The sequence below is a fragment of the Scomber japonicus genome, chromosome 4 (assembly GCF_027409825.1).
Source record: "Scomber japonicus isolate fScoJap1 chromosome 4, fScoJap1.pri, whole genome shotgun sequence".
Lineage (NCBI taxonomy): Eukaryota > Metazoa > Chordata > Actinopteri > Scombriformes > Scombridae > Scomber > Scomber japonicus.
The window spans coordinates 25,020,951-25,043,364 of NC_070581.1; the positions used below are offsets into that span (position 1 = coordinate 25,020,951).

At 42.4% G+C, this 22,414-nt stretch overlaps 1 protein-coding gene across 1 annotated transcript in view; it reads right to left on the reverse strand.

Annotated features, from left to right (window-relative positions):
• The window catches only part of itga5 (integrin, alpha 5 (fibronectin receptor, alpha polypeptide)), a 38,237-nt gene that overhangs the window by 2,957 nt on the left and 12,866 nt on the right, over window positions 1-22,414 (reverse strand). The window contains exons 3-29 of the mRNA XM_053317337.1: window positions 20,615-20,709; window positions 19,955-20,078; window positions 19,754-19,815; window positions 19,615-19,660; window positions 19,377-19,502; window positions 19,246-19,290; window positions 18,961-19,004; window positions 18,668-18,724; window positions 18,009-18,061; window positions 14,131-14,339; window positions 13,482-13,673; window positions 13,352-13,397; window positions 12,929-13,042; window positions 11,565-11,620; window positions 11,018-11,175; window positions 10,643-10,780; window positions 8,087-8,154; window positions 6,452-6,602; window positions 6,249-6,341; window positions 5,329-5,408; window positions 5,117-5,197; window positions 4,907-5,012; window positions 4,368-4,526; window positions 3,579-3,686; window positions 1,255-1,368; window positions 497-598; window positions 58-180 (exon numbers count right to left, since the gene is read on the reverse strand). Coding sequence (XP_053173312.1) covers window positions 58-180; window positions 497-598; window positions 1,255-1,368; window positions 3,579-3,686; window positions 4,368-4,526; window positions 4,907-5,012; window positions 5,117-5,197; window positions 5,329-5,408; window positions 6,249-6,341; window positions 6,452-6,602; window positions 8,087-8,154; window positions 10,643-10,780; window positions 11,018-11,175; window positions 11,565-11,620; window positions 12,929-13,042; window positions 13,352-13,397; window positions 13,482-13,673; window positions 14,131-14,339; window positions 18,009-18,061; window positions 18,668-18,724; window positions 18,961-19,004; window positions 19,246-19,290; window positions 19,377-19,502; window positions 19,615-19,660; window positions 19,754-19,815; window positions 19,955-20,078; window positions 20,615-20,709 — 2,750 coding nt within the window. The remainder of the gene's footprint in view (window positions 1-57; window positions 181-496; window positions 599-1,254; window positions 1,369-3,578; window positions 3,687-4,367; window positions 4,527-4,906; window positions 5,013-5,116; window positions 5,198-5,328; window positions 5,409-6,248; window positions 6,342-6,451; window positions 6,603-8,086; window positions 8,155-10,642; window positions 10,781-11,017; window positions 11,176-11,564; window positions 11,621-12,928; window positions 13,043-13,351; window positions 13,398-13,481; window positions 13,674-14,130; window positions 14,340-18,008; window positions 18,062-18,667; window positions 18,725-18,960; window positions 19,005-19,245; window positions 19,291-19,376; window positions 19,503-19,614; window positions 19,661-19,753; window positions 19,816-19,954; window positions 20,079-20,614; window positions 20,710-22,414) is intronic.

The following is a 22,414-nucleotide window of genomic DNA, read 5'->3' on the forward strand; positions in this document are numbered from 1 at the left end:
TAACCCATCACCAGTACACTACTTTGTTTAAATGCTTTGTTAAATGGCAGCACTGACCTTGTACAGGACATAGATGAGTAGAGCCAGAAGAAGTAAACCAGCCAGAATGGCCAAGATGATGATCCACAGAGGAACAGAGTTCTCAATATCTGGCTTGTGCCACACCACTGGGGTCACCACCTGAGAATGAGGGCACAGATTGTCTTTAGGGTTGCAACTAACAATAATTTGACCAATGAAACATGAGGAAAAAAGTCACATCCTGGAGTCCAAGGTGAAGTCCTCAGATGGTTTGTATTGTCTGACAAACAGTCCAAAACCACTCAAAAATATAAAATGTAGAGTAATGTAAGACTAAGACAAGCAACTACTTAACAAGTCAACTAATTGATTAATTGTTGCAGCTCTATTTGTCTTCAACTTAGTTAAATTCAACAAAGAAAACTGAGACGATACTATGCATACAGAGGGCCAGGTGAAATGAAATTTTAAATACCTTCTTGTGTCCACTGGGAGAATGTTTGGGAAGGATGGCGTAGGGCATTTTCTCCACACGGTATCTGGCCAGGCACTCCAGCACATGCTGCTTATAAGCTCTCTGAAGGGAGAAACATCAGAAGTTAAAATGCATGCAATACACTACTTGTACACTAGATGGCGACATAGACCGTGTGTATCTTCCAAAGAAAATCCTTTTTGCATACCAATGCTATGATAAATGTGACTTCCAGATAATACATTTTCAATACATTCACACATATGCTTTGCGTTACAGCATGCAGGGGATGATAAATAGTCTGTGTGTAGCTCTGTCATGGCAGGTAGAGAGAAACAGCTAGTACACTGTTAGAAACTGCAGCCAGTCTGGAGCAATCTACATACTCAACTAACAACTGTTGTTCCATTTGTTGAGGCAAATATGTTAGACTGCACATATTGACAGCCTTAAGAAGTGATCCAGAACCAAAGCTGATACCTTCTCAACACAAACAAATATGAGACGCACTACTGTGGCTATGCATCTTTGCCAGCCATACATTTAAAGTCCAATATTTTCTTTTTTGATGCTTTAATGAATAATGACTGCATATTTCCTGCCAAAGCTTGACATGAGAAAATAGCCAGGCACCAGTGGGAAAAGACTAATCTATAGTGCACAGCCTTTTCCTCTGCCATGCCTTTGTCAGCTAGTGGAGACAAGTTCATGTACAGTGTATGTCTAGTGAGTATGTAAGGCAAGGTTCGCCCACAAACCTCAATGAAGGTCTCAGCCCAAACGCGGGAGCGCACTTTCAGGATAGCAGTAGTCCCCTTCTCCAGAAGACCCACATTGCACTTGACCGTCCAGCACTCAGCATTAGAGCAGGACTAGAGAGGCAGAAAGAAAGGAGTTAGGATGATGTTGATTAAATGCTACATAAGTTTTGTTCTTGTACATAGATAGCATCAACAAAAATATTCTTTCCCCAAATTATAGCTAAATTAAATGCAGGTGAAGGTCATCATACAGGCAAAAGTGAAAATTGGTGGAACAGATATGAGAGACAAATATCATCCACATTAATGCTGCAGGTCCAATAAATATAACAAAGAGCCCAATGTTATGATTCCTATTCCACGTCTGCTTCGAATTAGATTGAAGGAATGTCATGAGACTGTAAAAATGCTGCATGCACCACTCTCCACATTATTGCCCAACCACTAAAAACCAGCCCATTTTTCTCAAGACTGTAGAATACACCATCTTAATTACACCCCCATAATGCAGCTTAGCACATTTAACATTTTAAAACGTGCACACACTGGTTTTTTTAGAGCTGAGCCCGTAGCCAGACCACCCCCAGACGGAGAGGTTTCGGCGGTTTCCTGCGGGAGCGCATTAGTTTACTTATTACACCAAGTAGGGCAAACACAGGAGAAGAGAGTACCCGCCTAGTTCCTTCAGGCTCAATCTTAGACAGATTTAATGAGGGTATTCAGACAGACAGAGAGCATATCAGTCCACTTCCTCCTGGTAGACCTCCTTGATGCCCCAGGGCAGAGGGGCTACAAAGGTTTGTGAAAATGACATGAGCATGGTCCAGTGCCAAAGATGCCTCAGACCCAAGTCCCACATATCCTCCCTGGTGGGATTATGTGGTCAAGATCTGGAGCTTGGGGCACGAAGGCTGTTCCCACAACTTCATAAAATAACAGTCTGGCTTGACTGCACAGCTGCTGAATGAATGGGCCCTGCATAGTTTGACATTTTAAGTCTATTAATCAATTTGCTGATCAACAAAAAAATGTGTATGCAGAAAATCTGGTAAGAGTGACGTATCAAGAAAAAATGCCATATGGTTGCTGGACCAAGACTCTCAAATCTGTGTATATTCATGTTCTATGCAATTTCAAATTTACTCACATTAAGATTTTGAGTGTTGGTTGGACAAAATAATCATAAGTTACAGCCCTGTTTCTAAATTACATTGTGAGAAAATGCATAGCACATATACTGCAGTATTATTAGTATTATTATTAGTAATGCAAGTATTTTGGGACTAAAATAATAAGATTCACAATACTGTTAACTGCTCCCTTTAAAAATTATATATACTTCAAGTATCCAAGTAATTATGAAATGCCTTTTCTTTTTTCTTGATTATTAGTGCAATTACAGCCAATCTTTTGTTCTTTATGCATAGCTCAGTTCTTCAAAGATGAAGCAGGTCATTTTAAATTCTCACACTATGACCTAGGCTGACATCTTCATCCAAGCATTGCTAAACACTAACACACTTTCATCAAGAGACACTTTGAACAGAGATGTCTGTCCTCCTGAGCATAAAAAACAAAAGTGCAGATACAAGGGAAATGGGAGAATGGGGTCCTTCATACTAACGTGTCATTGAACATGCTTGATAAACGAGCATGGTTAGGAGCGACAGGCGCACAGACAAAGACCTCTTTGGTTTAGGCAGGTACCCGCCGATGGAGGCAGATAGATCAGCTACCTGCAGCTGGGTCGGTAAATGGGGCCAGTGTCGGAGGGCACTCGGGGGGCCTCACAACACCATGAGCCGAAATTTACAGAGCAGTATTTGAAGCAACCAGTGCATCACTGATAAAAAGCCTCACATGTCCCACGTCTTCTCAGCCTACCCAACCCTCCACCACTACTTAAGACTCTTTAATGTTAATCACCACAACAGGACTAGCCTGTGCCCTCTGACCCCTCCCTTTTAACGACATCATAAACGAATTACCCAATCCCAGGAGCCTCATGTAAAAGCAGGGCCAGTGTCAACAAAATAGATCCAGACCAACACACTTTACAATGCTATGAAATATGTTGTATCAACCTTTTGATTGAGCCTGAAGTTTTAGTCTTGACCTGCTGTGTAAGTGACGCAAAAAGGTTTTAACTGTGTAACCTCATTTACCCTAAACTGTGAGCTCAAGCTCCTCATTCTCTCACTTTCATGTCACCAATCCGTCACCTATTACATTAGTCTTCACCTTTTGGCCTGACGATGTCCATTCATACATGCAACGTGTTGTATTTATAGAAAGTGCCAATTTTGATCAAAGCTTCTTACCAGGTTAGTCAAATGAGCGAGTTGATTCTTGTGAACGTCCCTCCTCTCAACATGGTGCTCATGGGCCTTTAGTGCCAGGAGAGGTGGTTCTGTGGATGTGCGCTGGAGCTAAGGGAAGAGAGAGAGCACAAATACAAACACCACCCATTAGGACAACAAAGACACTGACCTCACTATGCAGGAGAGCACACCATCAATATACGCCCTAATGTTAGCATGACCCTGGGCTTTTTGTCATTAATCAGAAGCATGTGAGCTCTACTCCACATGGATTCCTGTGGAAATATACCGTACTTAGCAATTCACCAGGGGAAAAAAAACATTAGATCACAGCAGCTAAGACAGATGACCACTTAAAGCCCTGCTGAACATCTGTCAAGCTTCAAATGTAAACACAAACAACTGCACTGAAATGTTTTGCCCACAAAATCTATCTATCTATCTAAGCTATAACGTGGTATAGAGGGGAAGGGGGGGGGGGGGGGGTCGTTCGTCGCAGGATGTCGATGATGAGTGAGTATATTGCTGGGTGAGGTAGTTCATCAAGCTGTGCTGAGCATAGGGAAGAGCTTGAACTTCAAAGTGGTGGTGGGGTAAGTGTCCTGGGTGGGGCTGAGAAGATGGGAGGAGAAGGTGGGTGTTGGCCAGCGTGCGGGACGATCCAACTGTTAATCATACATCTGAGTGGGAATCAGTGGAAGATCTTTCTGATCTTTCTGGAAGAGCATTCTGATTCTGCCTCATTTGGCCCTGAAAGGTATGCATCTGTGTGAAACTAGAGTCACTCACTTTTAGGTGCAGGTGGTTCATGTTTTTGTCAGCGGTGCAGTTGATGGGGCCTTCTGTGGAGAACTCCAGTGGATAAAGGAGATTGTGGCTCTGGATACTGAGGGGGCAGCGCAGCTCAAGCAAGGTTTGGCTGATCCGGCTGGGCCCGTTATTCACCAGCTGGAAAAAGGGAAATGAAATAGGAAACGTTAGTATGTGAAGTATTAGAAAACTTCACAAGCAGCTTGATCGTGTCATATTTTAGCTGTAGTTGCCGTGTAGCTGTGAGGTTGAAACAGATTTTTCTCATGCTGAGTCTGACATATTTTTTAATCTACAAATAGGCCACCGAAAGTAGAGCACTGTTGAATCTCACCCACGTGAAAGTGGATCTGCACAGCCTGAGAATAAATCACACTGTGTAATCTGGGGTATGTTTCTTTGTTTTTTTCCCCCCTCATTGCTGCCCTGGGGAGTCGCCTCGTTTTATGAACAGTAAGATCTGCTTTCCAACCCAATCTGCTCAGCCACAGTGAGTCTGCACAGCTATGGTTGGTTACCTCATAGATGTGTTCCACGGAAGGCCCGACGTCTTGCTCCACCCCGAGGTTTTTGGTAACCTTCCAGTTGACTGGCGGGAAGAAGACCTTATCTGGTCGAGACACGCTGAAATTGTCAAAAAAAACAGGAGTGAGAACATGTGTGGGGACTCAGAAGAAACTTAATGACGCTCCAAAAAGTTCAAATGAGAGAATTGTAATTTAACTCACCCTTGTAGAATGACGACAGCCTGAACAACCACTTCCAGCTTATAAGGCACAACCTCACTGTCGGAATTATTCTCATTTTTACTGGAGACAAAAAGAAATAGATTCTGATTAGCTGATGTCATTTGAGAGCTGTGGAGACAAGTGTTGCTAAATCAGATTCAGAACATTTTCCATGAACGGTGTCTCAGTTGTGTGTTCACATCAAGTTGTACCTGCGAATCTGCAGCTCAAACTGAACAGTTTTGTGCGTGTCCTTCAATCGTGGCACTGTGAAGCGCAGACCTGCCCAAAGCTGCAAAGAATAAGATTAATTCATCATGTGTCATCATCACTTTCATTTTAGAACAATAGTTTCCAAAACAGAACATATTTTCCATTACTGCCTAACAACTAACAGAGAAGAATTAAGTCTGCAGGAGATCTTGCCCCCTAAAACTTTAGAATGTCTGTGTGAGGTTTATGTACTCAATTTGCAAAACTGTAAATCATTCTCAGGCAGACATGCCTCATATCTCCACTCTACTTATCTCATCATATGATATAAATGTGATATTCAGCAATGCAGCTGGGTAGAACCACAACGTGGCTGAGAGTTTTTGCTCTGCCCTTTCTTTCTTTATAATTTCAGGTTTTTTTCTCAGACTGGCACATTAAATCTGCTTCTACCTTTTAATAAAATACATCTCTTTTACATCAGATCATTAATGTTATGATCCACGGCCTTTAGAAAGAACAATTAAGCAGATTCTATGACAACTTGACAACCAGGTTTTTTAAACAGAGACGTCTGCTGATCTCTCACAATTAACGTGTAGATGACAGTCTTCCTCCGCAGACCTATTAAAACATGCCAGCTTGTGAGTCAGCCATTAAAAAAGGGAACTCTGCCCAGCAGGGCCTTGAGGGCACAGATGAAGTCTGTACTTCCTGTGAAAAGATTTCCTAACACTCACTGACTTTTCCAGTGCTCTTCACACACAATTTGGAGATGACATATGACCACTTCCTGCATAGAGCAGGAAACCATAATGCTGTGTCAACTGTTTGCTACTACCAAACAAGCATCTGCCTTATCCTACAACCTTGAAAGTCATCATGAAGAAAGCCAGCCAAAAGACAGGGGTGCCCTTACATTAGTACCAGACTTCATCGGGTTTCCCAAATCACAGATGAGGTATCTGGTCTGGTTCTCCGTGTCATAGCTGCAGGTCAGCTGGGTCAGGCTCTAATAAATAAGAGGACAGATTGGTCAAACCACAGCAAAGGAAAACTCTAATCATGTCCTAAGAGACATATTAGCTCCTGGGAAGTTGTATGTTTTGAATCCCTACTCACCTCATTATTGCGGGCAATACCGCTGTAATCAGCTTCAGGGGGCAGCACCACATACAGCTCTGACTCGTACGCCCCTCCCTCACCCTCATTCCTGGCGTTGAAAGTCAAGGTCAGCGAGTTGTCATCACCCAGGTAGACTTCCTTCCTGTCCCTAAAGGACCCAACCGAAGAAAAATGGATAACTAATAGGTTCAACAGTCAGGTTAACTGGTGTCAGAACCCCTTAGACAAATGAACATGTGTAAAGTTATGTTAGGATGTGGTAAGTAAAAAATAGCAAACCTTGTGGTTGGTGGCAAAACAGAGTGAGCAAAATACTGTTGTTACTTTAACTAATAAATATTAACACTATATATATTTTATCTTTCTTTAGAGTCAGCCCCCACCCCCAAAAAAGAAAATTAATCTCACGAAACCCCCCCCCCACCATTAAATGAAGAGTTTTCCGATGTGGTAATAAAGTCATACATGCTGTACAACAGAGCATAGGACTGTAAAACAGCTCCCCCTCCCCTGCTCTCTCTCCACATGCCACTCCACAGTGAAGAACAATGAGAAATACCATATGGAGGGCCACACAGACGTTTTTAATTACAAGCAGCTCTCATAAAGCAAAGCAGGAGAGCAAAAGAGAGAGAAGATTTCTGGAGCTTGATCCTCTGCCTGCCTGCAAGTCAACTATAGCCTGATTATAACTGGCATTGCACTTTTTAAACCAAACAAAAGCTCAAAATCAGAAAACACCACAAAATCTTAAAGTCGCCCAGGGGGACCCTTGGTTTAACAGGTTATGTGCTTTTGGCAGTGGAATAAAAGAAACAACACAGCAGGAATGATGGATACTATTTTTCTAAAATTCCATCAAATCATGGCCATCCCGTTAACCCCAACTACTATTAGGCTTCCATAATTTACTATAGAGCAGACAAAAAACATCAAGCTATTATTTTAATTGCACTAATCACACTTTCTATGGCTCAATTTCTGGAGTTGCACTTAGATGGAGTACGGCACTAACACGCACTCACAGCAGGTTATTCCATATGTGATGGATCAGCCATACATTGAAAAAAAAAATGGAGGCAGATGGTAGATAAATATAGGAATGTGAAATCAAAATGACAGAGCGGAGTAGGGAGTATCGGGGAGGCTGTTATTTTTGAGAAAAATGCTAACAGATTTCTTGAATCAAAGTGTGGCAAGCAGGGCGCTCCTGACAGCTTCAGAAGCGAGGCGAGGTCGGGACTTTGGCGCACAGCTCCCATACTTTCCAAACAGCTCCCTTTCATCTCCCCTGTCTTTTCCCCTTAACTGCTTGTCATAGCACCTGTAGAACAGAACTGCTTCCTGTTTTCAGAGGATGGTGTACCTCAGCTCTACTGCAACACTGTGGCTATTAACAGCCCCTCTCTGGTATGCTAAACTAAACAAAGTGGCGAAGCAGCAAAAACAGCTGTATTTATGCTTTTGTACTCAAATCCAAGGTTGCATTTGCATTGTGGAGGTGAAGAGTTCAGTGTCTATGACCCTGTTCACAGTTTACCAAGTATTCTCCACTGCATTTTTGTATTATTTCATGAATTCCTTGTGCTCTGGGACTTCTTTAGAAATATAAAAGGAAATGAAGAGACTCACCCATGGACTGCCAGCTTCAAGTCAGGAACGCAGATGTTGTCCTCGCCACAGTCCAACAGAATCTGAGCCTAAAGGATGCACAAAGGGGGTGATAAAAGTTTTAATAGGGGCTGCGGTCCCATGGTGATCATACAGTAGGTTCCGACAAAAAAGTCTTTTACACGTGAAGTGAATTAGGCATACAAGATAAATCACATATCTGTTTAAGGGGGACAACAGGATGAATGTAGCAAGATGCAACATGTGGTATGACTAATACCTTCCACCTCTGCATCCCAACCACTACCTTACACACACACCTGGACTGTAATCCCCCTTATTTACAAGGCATCATCACTGCACATCATGTTGTGGCTCAGGGGGACAATGGCTGACTCAGTGAACTCATGACAGGCACAGACACACTCCCCGAACCAGCTGTCCTGGCACACACATGCTTTCTGTTTGCGACGTAATAGGAGGAAATGATGAACGGGAGAGGAGAGTCCAGCCCAGAGAGACTGTGCCAGAGGAGATACTCCTGCAGAGCTGAACACAAAGCTGCCAGCTCCCAGCTCTTGCCAGCGTCCCACATCACAGCCCTATGTGGCTAACCACGCTTTCACCACATGCTATGCCACCCAGCGAACCGCAGCAGTAGGCTATATGATCATATGGACAGGGAGGAGCCTAAGACCTAGAACTTACTGAGACATAGGATACCTCTGTTGAACTGAGAAGCAGAAGTGGAGGTTGAGAGATTACAGTGGAGGGAAAGAGAAGAAAGGAACAGACACCCTGCTGGATAAGTGGATGACCGCTGAACGTGTGGCAGGGCAGCGGCAGGGAAAGCCTTGCGGATTGCTAAATTGCATCCCACTGAGACTGCAACAGTGTGATGATGCTCATGACGACGAGGATAATAAATAGAAATGGATGAGGAGATTACAGAGAGCAAAGCATCCCCTTTGTCATTACACCATCCAGGGGCTCTAATTATGGACACCATAGTAACCACCATGGTAACTTGGCCACATGTGCTCCTGGGCTTGTATGTCTTTGTAAGTCGGGAAAACGACATTTGTAGTTTAACAACAACAACACTGACATCAGCATGTGACATAATGGGGGCAGGCATCGGGCTGTAAAGTCAAAACTAAATGGACCTGAATGGAGTCCATTTATCAAAGTCATCACTTGGTTCAGATGTTATTTTATATTATTGTAAGAACATTGAGGGCATTGATGCACCATTTCATCCATTTTCTATTTCTAAAAAGATGAAAACAACTGATCTTTCCAGATTTTGTATAAATGTATGCCTTCATATGCAATCTGAGAATAATATCAATTAATAGATCCGACATGATGCCATAAATCTTTGCAGAAACATGTGGAATATGTTAAAGATGAGAGCGAGGGTGAGACTGTGCCGAGCCCATCAACCGTTTCTCTTTCTCACTCAAGCTTGAGAAGAGCAAGTTCTTGGCAGAGTCGGTGAAATGTTGCATAGCCTGCCACACATTCTCAAAGCATATGTGAAATAAATAGGGCATCATGTGTCTGATCAAGGCCAAGGCTGCAGTATAATAGTCATTCTTCACTGTTTATACACTGTTGTATTCACAGGCTAAAGCAAGATTAATGAAATATGTTTGGCAGTTTGACACAACTCCAACTCCCATTTTACACATACATATACATATCAGGTTTGCCCTCTTTGGGTGTTTGGCAAAAAGGAGATTTTTCAGGTTTAAGGTTAATTTTTTTTAGCTCAGGCATGTCTCAAGGTTTTGGTTGAGCAATATACCACATCTATTAGAGATCTAGTAAGGACATTAATGATAGGGTTCAGTCCTGATCCAATGGGGAAAAGATACAGACCAGGATAGATAGATATTAAAAAAGAAAGGGAAATAAAACTACACTCCTTGCCACTCCCCGAATGCTCCAATCTGGTGGCTATTGCTGAGCACACATATGGTGCACGCTGTGCCACAGCTGAAATGATGCACAACTGTTAACATGTTGAGCCAACTCTACACGCTGCCAGAGGAAAACTGGCAAAATGCTGAGAGATTTCAACCAGATGGGCAAATAGCCCAGCAGTGCCCCACCCTGAAGTATCTACAAACCCTCTGTGCTTGTGCAGCTCTGGAACAAGTCACCTATGTACCTTAAGGCAGCCAAGTAAGCTAAGGAGTTATTCCTGTGGGGACAGCGAAACACTCTGCTGTACATGTGCCTCACATTTTCATTTTCCAGACACATTGGACTTCATCCCAGCAGAGTAGTTTATAATGTACATTAAAAAGAACAGACTCACTCTTTTACCAAGGACAGGAGAGTCAGAAAGTAGCTGGTCCGTGAAAAGGAGAATAATTACTCAATGTGGCGGATATTCTTATCATCAGCTCAGAGAAGAGAGAATGAGTCTAAGTAGTCTTGGAACCAGATTTACATTATTATTGAACATTGCTTTACTATATATTGATGTTTGAAGACCTGTAGATCACTCCAGGGTTAATTAACTGAGCTGAATAAGAGGTCAGGAAAGTGTAGTACATGTCACTTTACCTTCTGTTCAATGACACTGGCGGCATGATAGTTGAGGATGGGCCGCAGGCCGTGGGAGTCAGCTGCAGCTTTGGGATCCAAGCTGTAGTTCAAGGCCACGTAAATGGAGGAGAGTTTGTCTCTGAATTCTTTCTCAGCCTGCAGTCAAAAACACATACCAGGGTTTTTTTCTTGATTAAATTTGTACAGAAAGTAAGAATTTGTTTTTCAAAAATGTCACATGGCTTAATTTGTATCATAATCGCGGTTATTGCTTTTATATTTTCTTCTTTCTTCGTATTTTGTTGACGCAGTTGATTACGAATGGCTGCAAAGGTTTAAGTTACATCACAGTTATAGAGGTTTTCTTTTTAATTAGAGAGAAAGGGGACGTACTCTTAAGTAGATCGTTGTATGGTTGCATATGCGCTCGCCACGGCGCACTCTCACACTCTGCTGGAGCGAGGGCAGCTGGGAATCTAAGAACAGAGCCCTCTTCACTGCACCTTTCTGCTTGTGCTTATGACTATCGAGCTGCACCTCCACCTGGAAATCTGGAACACATAACACATACACACAAATGAGCATTCATGGCATGATGAATGTTCTTTAGTCACGTAATGACAGGTTTAAAATAGACTTCCATAAATACTCTGAAGCACACACAATGTAGTCAATGTAACCTAAACATGATGGCAGAGAGAACACGTGTATATAGAGAAAGGACTCATTAAAGATAATAACTAGGGGTTGATAGGCAAAGGCACTGAGTATAGAAGAAGTTTGATATATTGAGTATTTGGCACACTGCATTTCCTTTTTTGTCATAACAAAATCATCTGACAAAACCTACAGGCTGTTATGGATTTAAAACATTACCATTGGTGACTATCTGACAATTTCCTCACTTGTAATAAAGTGCAGATGTGGAAAATTGGCTCACCTAAGATGCCTGGTAGATGCTTCCCATCAGCGGATATACAGAAACTCAGGTTGACACTGTTTTGGACAGAAGGGACAAGGACATGATGAGGGAAGCATATTCTTTTATGGCAGACATTCAGTATAAATATACCGTACACAGAAGATTCACCCTCACTTGTTCTCTCATTTTCTCTCATGGCCCACTTTTCTTGTGTCAGCTCCTTACATGGTTCACGTTACAAGGAACGGGGCGTAATGGGAATACAATGAATAATATGAAAAAAATCCCAAATGTTTGGAGACATTCTGGCATTGACCGCTTTCACCAGCCAGGCTGATAAATCGGTATGTCTCCGTTTCCACCCTCAGCCCCCCCACACACAAAGGAATAGCAGAGTTAAGAAGGGTGAAATTGGGCAACGACTCAGGTTTCAGTGCTGACCAGTCAATGGCTGTCTATATAAGCCTGTTGCTCTGTCTCATGACATCAGCCGCACAACATGCTGCTGCTGTCCAAAAAGTCTGCAACCCCAAAACCCCCAATCCTTTTACTAGTAAACCCACAGTAGAGCCACGGAGCAGAAACTGAGAAAGGAAAACGGAGTCTTGTGAAAAAAAAACACAGGAAAGGGGAGAGAAGTGAAAAATGAGACAGAAAGAGACAGAAAACAAGGACTTCTTTCGAGGGGTAACTTCATGTATACGCTCCTGTGTCTGACTGTTTCTGCACGACTGTGTGTGCACGGTCACGGGAGTCTACGTGTCCTGATGTTTCCCAGCTGTGTTCCACCAGCAAACAATATCTCATTCAAAGCAACTGCAAAAACCTTCCAGCCCCTCCCCTCCCACCCGCCTTCCCATTATCCCCTCTGCACTCCCTTAACCCCCACAAAAAAACTCCTCATCACTAGGCAACGTAGCGTAATCAAGACACATGTGTATACAAGAGTTTCCTTTATGGATCGGGATCTGGAGAGGGGGGAAAAGCAGACACATGAGCGCAATGTCAACCATGTCGAGCAGCGAGCAACCGTCGTCTGTTTCCTCTCCCCTTTTCTGGAACTGAATACTGTGCACTTTTGGAGGAGGCCAAAAATGGCTAACAATGCTGCTATTCAACATGTTATTTTTCTGTTCCTCAGCAGAAGCAGTGTGATATGAAGACATTTTGAATATAGGTCACAGAACAGCAGCGCCCGGTTCAAATTAATACCGTGACTGCTGATAGAAAGGATATTTCTTATCAGAACTTCCTGCCAGGATAGGAGCGTTTATGCACGCAGGGGAGCGGGGAAGCCCATCTTTCTGCAGTTGGGTCAAACAAATACCAGAAGAGAGGTCGAAGGAAGCTGAGTGTTGGTAGTGCAACAACTGAAAACTCACCAGGAAACAGGAATGCTGGAGTTTCCATTAGTGATGATGCAGTTTTTCTCTTCAGGGTTGATCATGGTGGGGTAAACTGTCAGGGTTGCAATGGTGTTTACTATTGGGCGGGATCTGTGAGTGACGAAAAGAAAGTCATTTCATGACTCAATAAATTTCCACTTTTACAACATTTTGGGAAATACACATATTTGCTTCTCCAGAGCCAGGCTAATGGTTCCCTTCTGTTTACAGTTGTTATGCTAAGCTAAGCTAACTGTCTCCTGGCTCCAGTTTCATTATTATTCTACACACATGAGTAGTATCATTCTTCTCATCTAACTCAAAAGAAAATGAATATAGATGTTTCCCAAATTGCTACACTTTGCCTTTAAACAAACAAACTGCATAATTAGATACAGTATACTATTTGAGACAACATACCTATAGAGGACTGCTTTATCAACACCAAAGGCGCCAACAATGAGATCTGAAAAAGTAAAGAAAGAGGATTAGAAAACATACTATAATACATATTTATGCTAATGACAACAATAATTTTAACCTCGCCCACCTGGGTATCCATTCATGTCCAGGTCTTTAGCACCTCTGAGGCCAAATCCAAAGCTAGCAGGTATGGCCCCAGCAGCCCACTGGCCAGTGATAATTTGAGATGGCTTTTCCCTGAGTCCTTCTGAGTATCCATTATAGATGTAAACCAGTCCCTGCTGCTCCTCCCCTCCAAATGGACAGCTGATAGCCACATCTGCCAAGGAGCAAAAGGTCAAGAAAAGAATGATCTTACATTATCTATAAAACATAGAGATCTTTGGTTTGATTATATTTGGCACATTGTGCATAAATTATTTTATACAACAATATTGTTTATTAGGCTGTTGCCATGGTAGCCCAGAAAAACATTGGGTAACAGGGGGAATAGCTTTCATTGCAACAATTGTAACATTCATTTGAGTAGAAAATGGATTTATAGTCAGTGTAATTGACCCTCTAAAATTAAACTAATTGTGTTGGTCTATACTGTTGCTGTCTAATAGAATGAAATGGAAAAAGGAACTCATTGGAAGGGCTGTTTTCAGATTTCTTTCTTTGCCTTTTTTGTTTCTTAGTTTGTACTCTGATGTTTCATGTTCATGTGAGTTAGGAGTAGAGGCAATAATGAATCATGATGTTTATAATTCCCCCTCCGCAAACTCCATTCTTACCATTGAATCCATCCTGGTTCAGATCTCCCAATGGTGCAACGGTGCTGCCAAATCTCCCAAACACCTGAGTGCCTGTAAGGTGAGGTAGGCTGAGCTCCAGGTTTAGAGGGCTGCGCTGCAAGTAAACATAAACCCGGCCCATCTCTTCCAGACGGCCATCGGAGCCTCGGACCATGAACATGGGAGCTCCCACTAGCAGGTCGACCATCCTGCAGACAACAAAGGAAGATCACACAACCTCATTTAAGCTCAGACACATTGACGCCTGAGGTTCTTGCTATAATGGCTTATTGGTGGAGTCCAATCTAGATTATTCCCAGCTATTAGGGCTCATACTCTGGACCTGGTTTTTACACTTGGTTTAAATATTGATCCCATTCTCTGAGGAGCTGCATGTTACTGACCATAAATGTGTTTTGTTCAACCTGTCTTTTATTTACATTCCCTGTCGATGAACTTGTAAAGTGCTTTCACATCGTCAATGACCTCTCGGCTGAGGAGTTTTCTGCAGCTTTTGACCCTAGTGTTCTCTTCTCATGATGACATTACTCAACTGGACCATTCCTTTAACACACCTTGCTCCACCATTTTGGATAAAGTGGCACCTAGTAAAGTGAGAATTGTTCCCTTTGTCAGTTCATCCCAATATTCCTTGTCTCTGGTGTAAATGCTGGCAGGTACAGCAACTGTGGAAATCCACCAAAATCCATGTACACCGCCTCCCTACATAGAACCTTTAAAAGGTTGAATATGTAGAATATTTATTAAAAGCTATATTTTTTTTAAAATAATACAGCCACGGGGCGTTTTGAGGGGTACAGAATGAAAGTATTGCTTTTCCATAAAAAAAAATATATTTAGTCTGAATTAATATTTTTAAATTTTTTTTGACGGGTTCGACAATGACGTTCTGACACGTTCTGTGTACATTGTACCAGCCATTTAGCGGCCGGAATTGCGGGTTGCCAGGGTTGTCTGTTGTTCCGGTGCAGCTACTGTAGGCTGGCACTGGGTGAAATGGAGTTGTAAACAAACACGGCCGTGTTGGACTTACTAAAACCAGCGTTTTTTGCTCTCAAGTACAACTTTTCATCACAAAACTTCGAAGGTAAGACAGAATATCTGTTAGTCGCTGTAAATAAGTGGTTGTTTAACTTTGTATGCTGCTGGTTCACTGAGTTTTTAGCGCAATAATAGTGGTACTGTTGAACTCGCCAGGGTCTTAGCTTTCATATGAGATGCTATTTGTTTGTGTACCATGAAGTGTCAAAACGGTAGCAATGGAAATGTGGAGAGTGGGTTGACTTTCTGACGCTATTCGGATTTTGATATTTGATCATTAACCTCTTAAGGCACGCTGTTCCGTTCAAGGGACGGGACGGATGTTAGGAGGTAGCCACACGTTCTTCTGAATGTTTTAAACACCAACCCTTAAACATAGATACTCATGCCGTACATTGTTGGAAAGCTTAGATTGCCCTGGTTCATTCAAGACCACTCACGACTTATATGGTTGCTCACAGCCGTAATAGTATTAGCGATTAGCTTGGCTAGCCACTCAGCTAAGTGAGAAAAGCTATAATGCCTACATACCTTCAAAGTCTTCCCTTTATCCACAACGATCATCTTATGACACAGGACTTTATGTACAGCTCGCCAAGTATCCATTCTTGTGAAATATGAAATCCGTTTCCATAAAACCGGAATATTTTCCATACATTGTCCATACATCCATACATTTAGTCCAACACCTAATGTAATAACACAAATTACAAACCATATACGTCATTTCCTGACCTGCGCGTCCATCTCAGAGTACACGTGACTAGATGTTTACGACCGTGAGCCTCTTCTGCTTCTGACGACACCACACACAAGCCAATCGGTGTTTAGGATTAGGCAGTACATGCAGAGACATTGCTGCTACTCCCACTGGCGTGTTACAATGTAATGTACCTCGGTGGTTTCAAGTCAGTTACAGCGAGGGTATGTTCGCTTCCTGTTTTCAAAATAAAAGCACCAACTCTATCGTTATGGTTTTCTTAATAATAAAAGGTAACGGGTGTTTTATTTTGTGAAAATGACCGGAAGTGCGTTACTCGCTACGGCTAACTTGAGTGGCTCCGAATTCGCAGGAACAAAACTTTAAGCAGATGTTATTTGGACAAATTAGCGTCACATTGTTGATCTAAAGGGCTACTTTCTCGCCTAAAAAGGTTAGATATGTGGATAAAGTGGTATATTTACAGAGTTAGAGCTAAAATAAAATCCGGCACCGGACCTGGCAACCCGACTGCTGGAATTACTTTTTGGTTGTTGCGACTACGATCTCGAGACATTAGATGGCGTTGTTCTGCTCATTCTACATATTCTACCTTTAACTGAGTTTAACAACTTGATTAAATATGCAAGAGCTTCCTACTTTGTTAACTTAATTTCCTCCAGTAAGCGCAACCATTAACTGCTGTTTGATACCATCAACAGCAATGTTAGTCCTGCACCTCTTGTCTTTTTCAGATAAGGATTGTGGCAACTTTCTCTCTTTCTTTGTGGATAAGATTAGAGATTTCAGGGCTAGCATCATCCCCCTACTCTATCCCCTTTTATTCCTATCCAACTTGGCTCTTCTTTTGGACTGCTTCTCTTCTGTTTCCCAGCAAGATTTCACTGATCTGGTGGGCAGCATGAAACCTTAATCCAGCCCTGTAAATATTTACCAACATACATGCTTAAAAATTACTTGGCTGTATAGGTCCATGCCTGGTCTCTATTATAAATAGCTCCTTGCAATCTGGTTCTATCTCATCCTATTTTAAAACATGCAGTTGTTCTGAAAAAACACCAACCTTGACCCATCCCTTCACGAAAAACTACAGGCCAATATCTAAGCTGACTTTTACTTCATAAGTTTTGGAGAAAATTGTTCCCCAACAGCTCACTGCTGTCTTGACGGACCACAACATTTCAGACAAATTCCACTCTGGTTTCTGTCAGAAGCATTCCTCTGAAACAGCTCTTCTCAGGGTCTCCAATGACATAATGATGTCTTCTGGTGTGAGTGAATGCTCTGTGTTTTTGGTGCTGCTGGATCCCAGTGCAGCTTATGATACTGTAGATCACGATGTCCTGATTGAAACATTTTGGCTGTAGGAGGGTGTCTCTGGATGTGCCCTGGATTGGTTTTCTTTCTATTTTTAAGAGTTTTTCTGTGTGGCTTGGTCCCTACATGTCTGAAACTGCTGCTCTTTCCTGTGGTGTGCCCCAGGATTGTGTCTTGGGTCCTACACTATTTGCTCTGTGTATGCTTCACTCAAGTCATAAAATTAGCACATTTAAAGCTATCTCATCCATATCCATCAGTATGTCTTTTTTAAACTCAATGTGACTGTTTTGCACAACTGTCAAACCCATTTGATCATCTTTACATTGGCTTCCCATCAAGTTTAAGATTCTTGCAATCACATATAACCCTGCATTGTCAGGCACCTTTGTACATGTCTGACCTGCTCTGACCAGTAGGTGACTTAAGTCTTTTGACCGGGGCTAACTGGTTGCCCCTCACGCTCGACTGAACACAAAGGGTGATTGTGCCTTTAAAGTGGTGGCTCCAACACTGTGGAATACTCTTGCTATGGACACATGATCTGCACCCTGCGCATGTTTAATTGTTTGTTTCTTTTATAGTATTTTAAATTGTACTATTTTTATGATTATTTCTTTATTTCTTTACCAATTTCACACTCTTATGAAGCAGTTTGTGGCCTGTTCTGTGAAAGATGCTATATTAAATAAACTTTACATACTTATTTACTTACTTACTATTACTGAACAAGTAAGAGAAACAGAGGAAAACAGACAGGGACAAAGCTACTACTCACCCATCACTATTGATGTCAGTCGTCGCCACTGAATAACCATAATATGATCCCATCTGTGAACAAAAGTGTGTCCATTACTTTGGCCAGTGAAAATCTCATTGTTAAAAGTTATTAACATCATCAAGTTTTGGTCGTTTCTTGGTTAATAATAAAAAGTCAGATTTTCTTTCAGCATTGTTAGAGTAAAGGAAGGCCTGAAGGAAACCTGACGGCTTGATGGGTTTTACAGATTTGTTGCATGATAGGCTTAGTTTAGCTCCATTATTGTTCCAGCTCTGTTTAATTTCCTGAATTTGCTGTCATGAAGCTCCGTTTGACGATATGGTCTGAATTGCCAGAGTGTAAGCAAATTCACTTGTGATTTTATTTACTCAGCTGAGTCAATCATCACTTTAATCAAGCTCAGTGCTCTTTTATTCCCAGAACCATTTGCACAAATTGCCACTGCACTTTCCCCTCAATAATTGAGCTTTACAGCAAACCACGAAAGAGACCAAAATCTAGTAAAGAGAACGTTGGAAAGGAAATTATTTTTGCTTACACTGACTCAACAAATTAAGAGCTCTCATGAGGAGCCAAGCCATGAACACACAGAGGAACTGGAGCATGAAGAAGCTTTTTGTATGTATGAGGGCAGAGATAGGATCTGTCTGACTCACCTGCTCGCCAGTGTAGTTAATCAGGGCCTTCAGATCTGTACCATTGAGAATAGACACCTGCAACACAGCAGTCACATATGGTGAACATCTTTTTATGCAGTATAATATGAGCACAGTCTCTGGTATGGTATTCACTAAAAAAAACTATCCCTGTTGGGACAGTATCGCGTAAGCTGTTTTATTTTTTTCCCCCTTTATTTTCCTGTGTTAGTCCCAAGTCCAAAGCCCAGTCCTCTCATTCTCAAAGCAACAAAACAGGAGCCAAAATGAGAGTGATGATTAAGCTTTCTTACCAAACCATAAAGCATGAGTCCTTTTGGAACACCCGTCACAAAATCTAAGAGGTGCATAGAGAAATGAAGCAAAGATTTAGTTAAGGGAAAATATGCAGGACAAGCACAGCAGGAGGATTTCAGTATTGATGAGGTTTCCAGCTCAATAATCATGTAAAATATTGTAGCTGACATGAATGTATGTTCACTTCAGCTGTAGCATTGGCATTTCTGTGTCTGCCCTTATGGGTTTTACTTCACGCCTCACCAAACATTGGCCACGTGGGTACATATTTGATAACTTACCTTCCACTTGATCACCACTGAATTCCCCAACAGCAACAGAGTACCCTATAGGCAACACAGGAGTACAGACATTAGCTTCAGCTTGCATGGCACACAAATTAAGAGTTCACATTTTAGTCAGCCTCTATTACCCTGATAGCTGTCATCATGTTTAGTTGTGTCCTGTTTCGTCTGGATCTGGCCAGCCACAGCCTGTATATGATAGTCTGGGTTGTGCGCTTTAATAATCTCCTCCTTAGTTGCAGAGATCACCTGACCTAAAGTAAAAGCATAGAGAAAAACGGTAATGTAGATTAACTTGGAAGGACATTTTGAGGCTTGTGTTTTTTTTAGGATTTTATACATGCTTGGTTGATATGTCCTACATACCTTGCCAATAGTAGCTGCCTGGCCCTCCCAACACCACTTTGCCATCCTGAAAGATAAAACCTGCGAATTACTACAATGAAAAAAGAAAAAATTAGCCCATAAATCTCTGGTTGTTCACTGATGGGAACATAGTTATTACCGTGGTGAAGTCAGCACTAAATCCTCCCTGACAGTAGCCTTGTCCTACTGCATCACTGAGCTCTGAAACAGAAGACAGAAGTGGAGTGGTGCATCATGAATGATTTAATGTTATAACTATTAATATTCAACTAACATTCAATGAAAATCATGGGAAAATAAACTTTAACACTTGTGTAACTCCCACAGAGGTGACGGTTACCTGTGCGGCAGGGTGCATACTCCACAAATTTGGTGAAATTCTGAAGTGAGAGGTAGCAGCTTCCTGTAGGGTCAGAATGGGCAACTTCCTTTTCAGTACGCCAGGAGTAGAGAGGGGCGCAAGCCTGGTATAGAGAGGAGGTAAAGAAAGATGGGGATTGGTGGGGAGGAGATGTGGTGATGAATGGGGTGAGCTTTTAGGTTGGGAGATGTTTTTCCAGTTGCAACAACACCTGGGTGAACTCAGGGGGAGACCCAGGCTGAGGTCAGCGGTACATCTGGAGCAGCGTAACCACGTAACTCAACCCAGGTCACAACCCGTACTATCAGACCAAACAACAGGCGGCTCAACTTTGATGTCATAGGAGGGGCACAAAACATTTCTTTACGTTGTGTCGAGAATGGAGGTGAAAATTGGATCTGAATGACAACAACTTAATGGCCAGTAATCTGGAAGACAAATTTCTACCAAAGAATATACACATTCCCCCTGAGTGAGACATCACTAGAAGAAGAAAGTTTCTCACAGCCATGTGGCCAGAACAAGCTTCACTGAAAGCCCTAATCATAACAGTGGAGAGCACAAATGGAGAGAAGCAGAGCTGAAACTCTAGTCCTTCCCTGCCCAACCCCCAAAATCACCTTTAAGAGGTCACCTTACCAGAATTGCATCACCATGAGATCGCACAGTGGCACCGAACCATTGGTGGGACTTGAAATCAATCTGTTCGTTGTTGACCGAGGAAGTGCGTTCCCCTGGAGAAAAAAACAAAGGAAAATGACACTGAGTGATAGCAGTATGACAAACATTAATTCCTTCAGCTGGACCTCAAGTAGCCTTCCCCTCCCAGGTCCTTGGAAACATCTGGACAACTGGCAAACAGCAGGCTTTAGGACTCCAGTTACACTATTTTTCATGCAAAGACGATCAGGGTGAGAATTTGAAGAGAATGGTATGTGCTATACGGCCACTGTTCAGGGGATCAGGAGATAGCAGTTCTCTTAGCTTGGCCGGGTATGGACTAGTCTGGCCTAGCTTAACCTCATTGACCCTTGGCTCTGTTTGGCCACCTGGCTACTAGCGCTGATCTCCCACTTCAACACTTTGACAGCAGCAGGTGACATGACAGATGGTCCAGGGAGTCAGATTTAAACACAACTTTATTGTGAGACAGATGTTACATCTGTGCTGCGATGGAGAATGAAATGCAAACAAATCGATTAGGCAAGGAAGTCACAGCACCATCCTTTAGTTCACACACAGAAGGCTGACATTCTGGTATGTAAGAGCTGACATCTGTAACGGAAGTGCAAATGTAAGCTGAAGAACCACTCCACCCTAACTCCCTTACAGTTTTCAGATTCATTTCCCCTTTATACTGTGTCAAACCACAGCATGTTGCAAAAGAGCAAAGCAACGTCTCTCCAGGAATGATTGATAATGCAAGAGATTATGACCTATGCGGATGTGAAGAAAGTAGGCTGTATGTCAGCCTCTCTATCCATGCCTGTCCGCCTCTACTCCTTCTTCCCAGCCAACTAGGCAGCCTGGAGCTGGGGGTGAAGGCCTGCTCTGTGTCTTTGTGGAAACAGCGAAGGGGCCGGGGTCCAAGGAAAACATACACACTCTAGCCCAGCTTCCTCATAGCAACCTCCCAATCATCTCTGTTTAGGCACACACTTCTCTCTCAGTTTCTCTGTTTTCATTTTCAATATTATCTCCATCTTCCTATTCATTTTTTCTTTACACTATCTCATCCAAGTCTCCATGTCTATACAGCCCTTTCCACCCTTTGCTTACAGGGAGTGCTGCCTCCCCTCACCCAAGACTGGAAGCATAGAGATTAGAGTTTTTAATAACCCAACTGTATTTCTGCTTAATCTCGATCACTGGGCTTTCCTGCTAACATCATTCATCATGGGCCAACAGCATGCAACCCTGGCCCCACTGTGTTAAGTGTGCAGGATTCTATGTGTGAAAAGAAGTGCTTTAGCCATACAGGCAATAACATGACCCACTCTTCAAACAGCTACTTATGAGATTGTTACTTTAACTAATCTGCCTTAGCTGCATGGTCCTTTTCTTTTAAAGGATACACCTTAATATTTTCATAACTCAGGGGTCTCTGTTTGGATAAGGCAAACGCAAAACCACAACGGAGACGGTAGTAGCTGAGCAGGATTGTGTATGTTTGAGTCATGTTACCAAGGCAACCAGGATTAGGAGCAAAAAAAAGTCCTCTTGTGACTCATAGCACATCATTTCAATCAGTTATCTGGGCATACAAAAAAAAACGAGGAAGTACATCAACGTCACAGCTTTAAGAAGCAGTAAATAAAGTTTTCACATGCTAAGCAAAGTTCTCACATGGCAGCATTCGCTCCAGCATTAGTTCTGTGTCACTATAATGAGTAATGAAAAGTTGTTTGTTGTCTGCGAGGCGGCTGAAGGCAGCCAGCT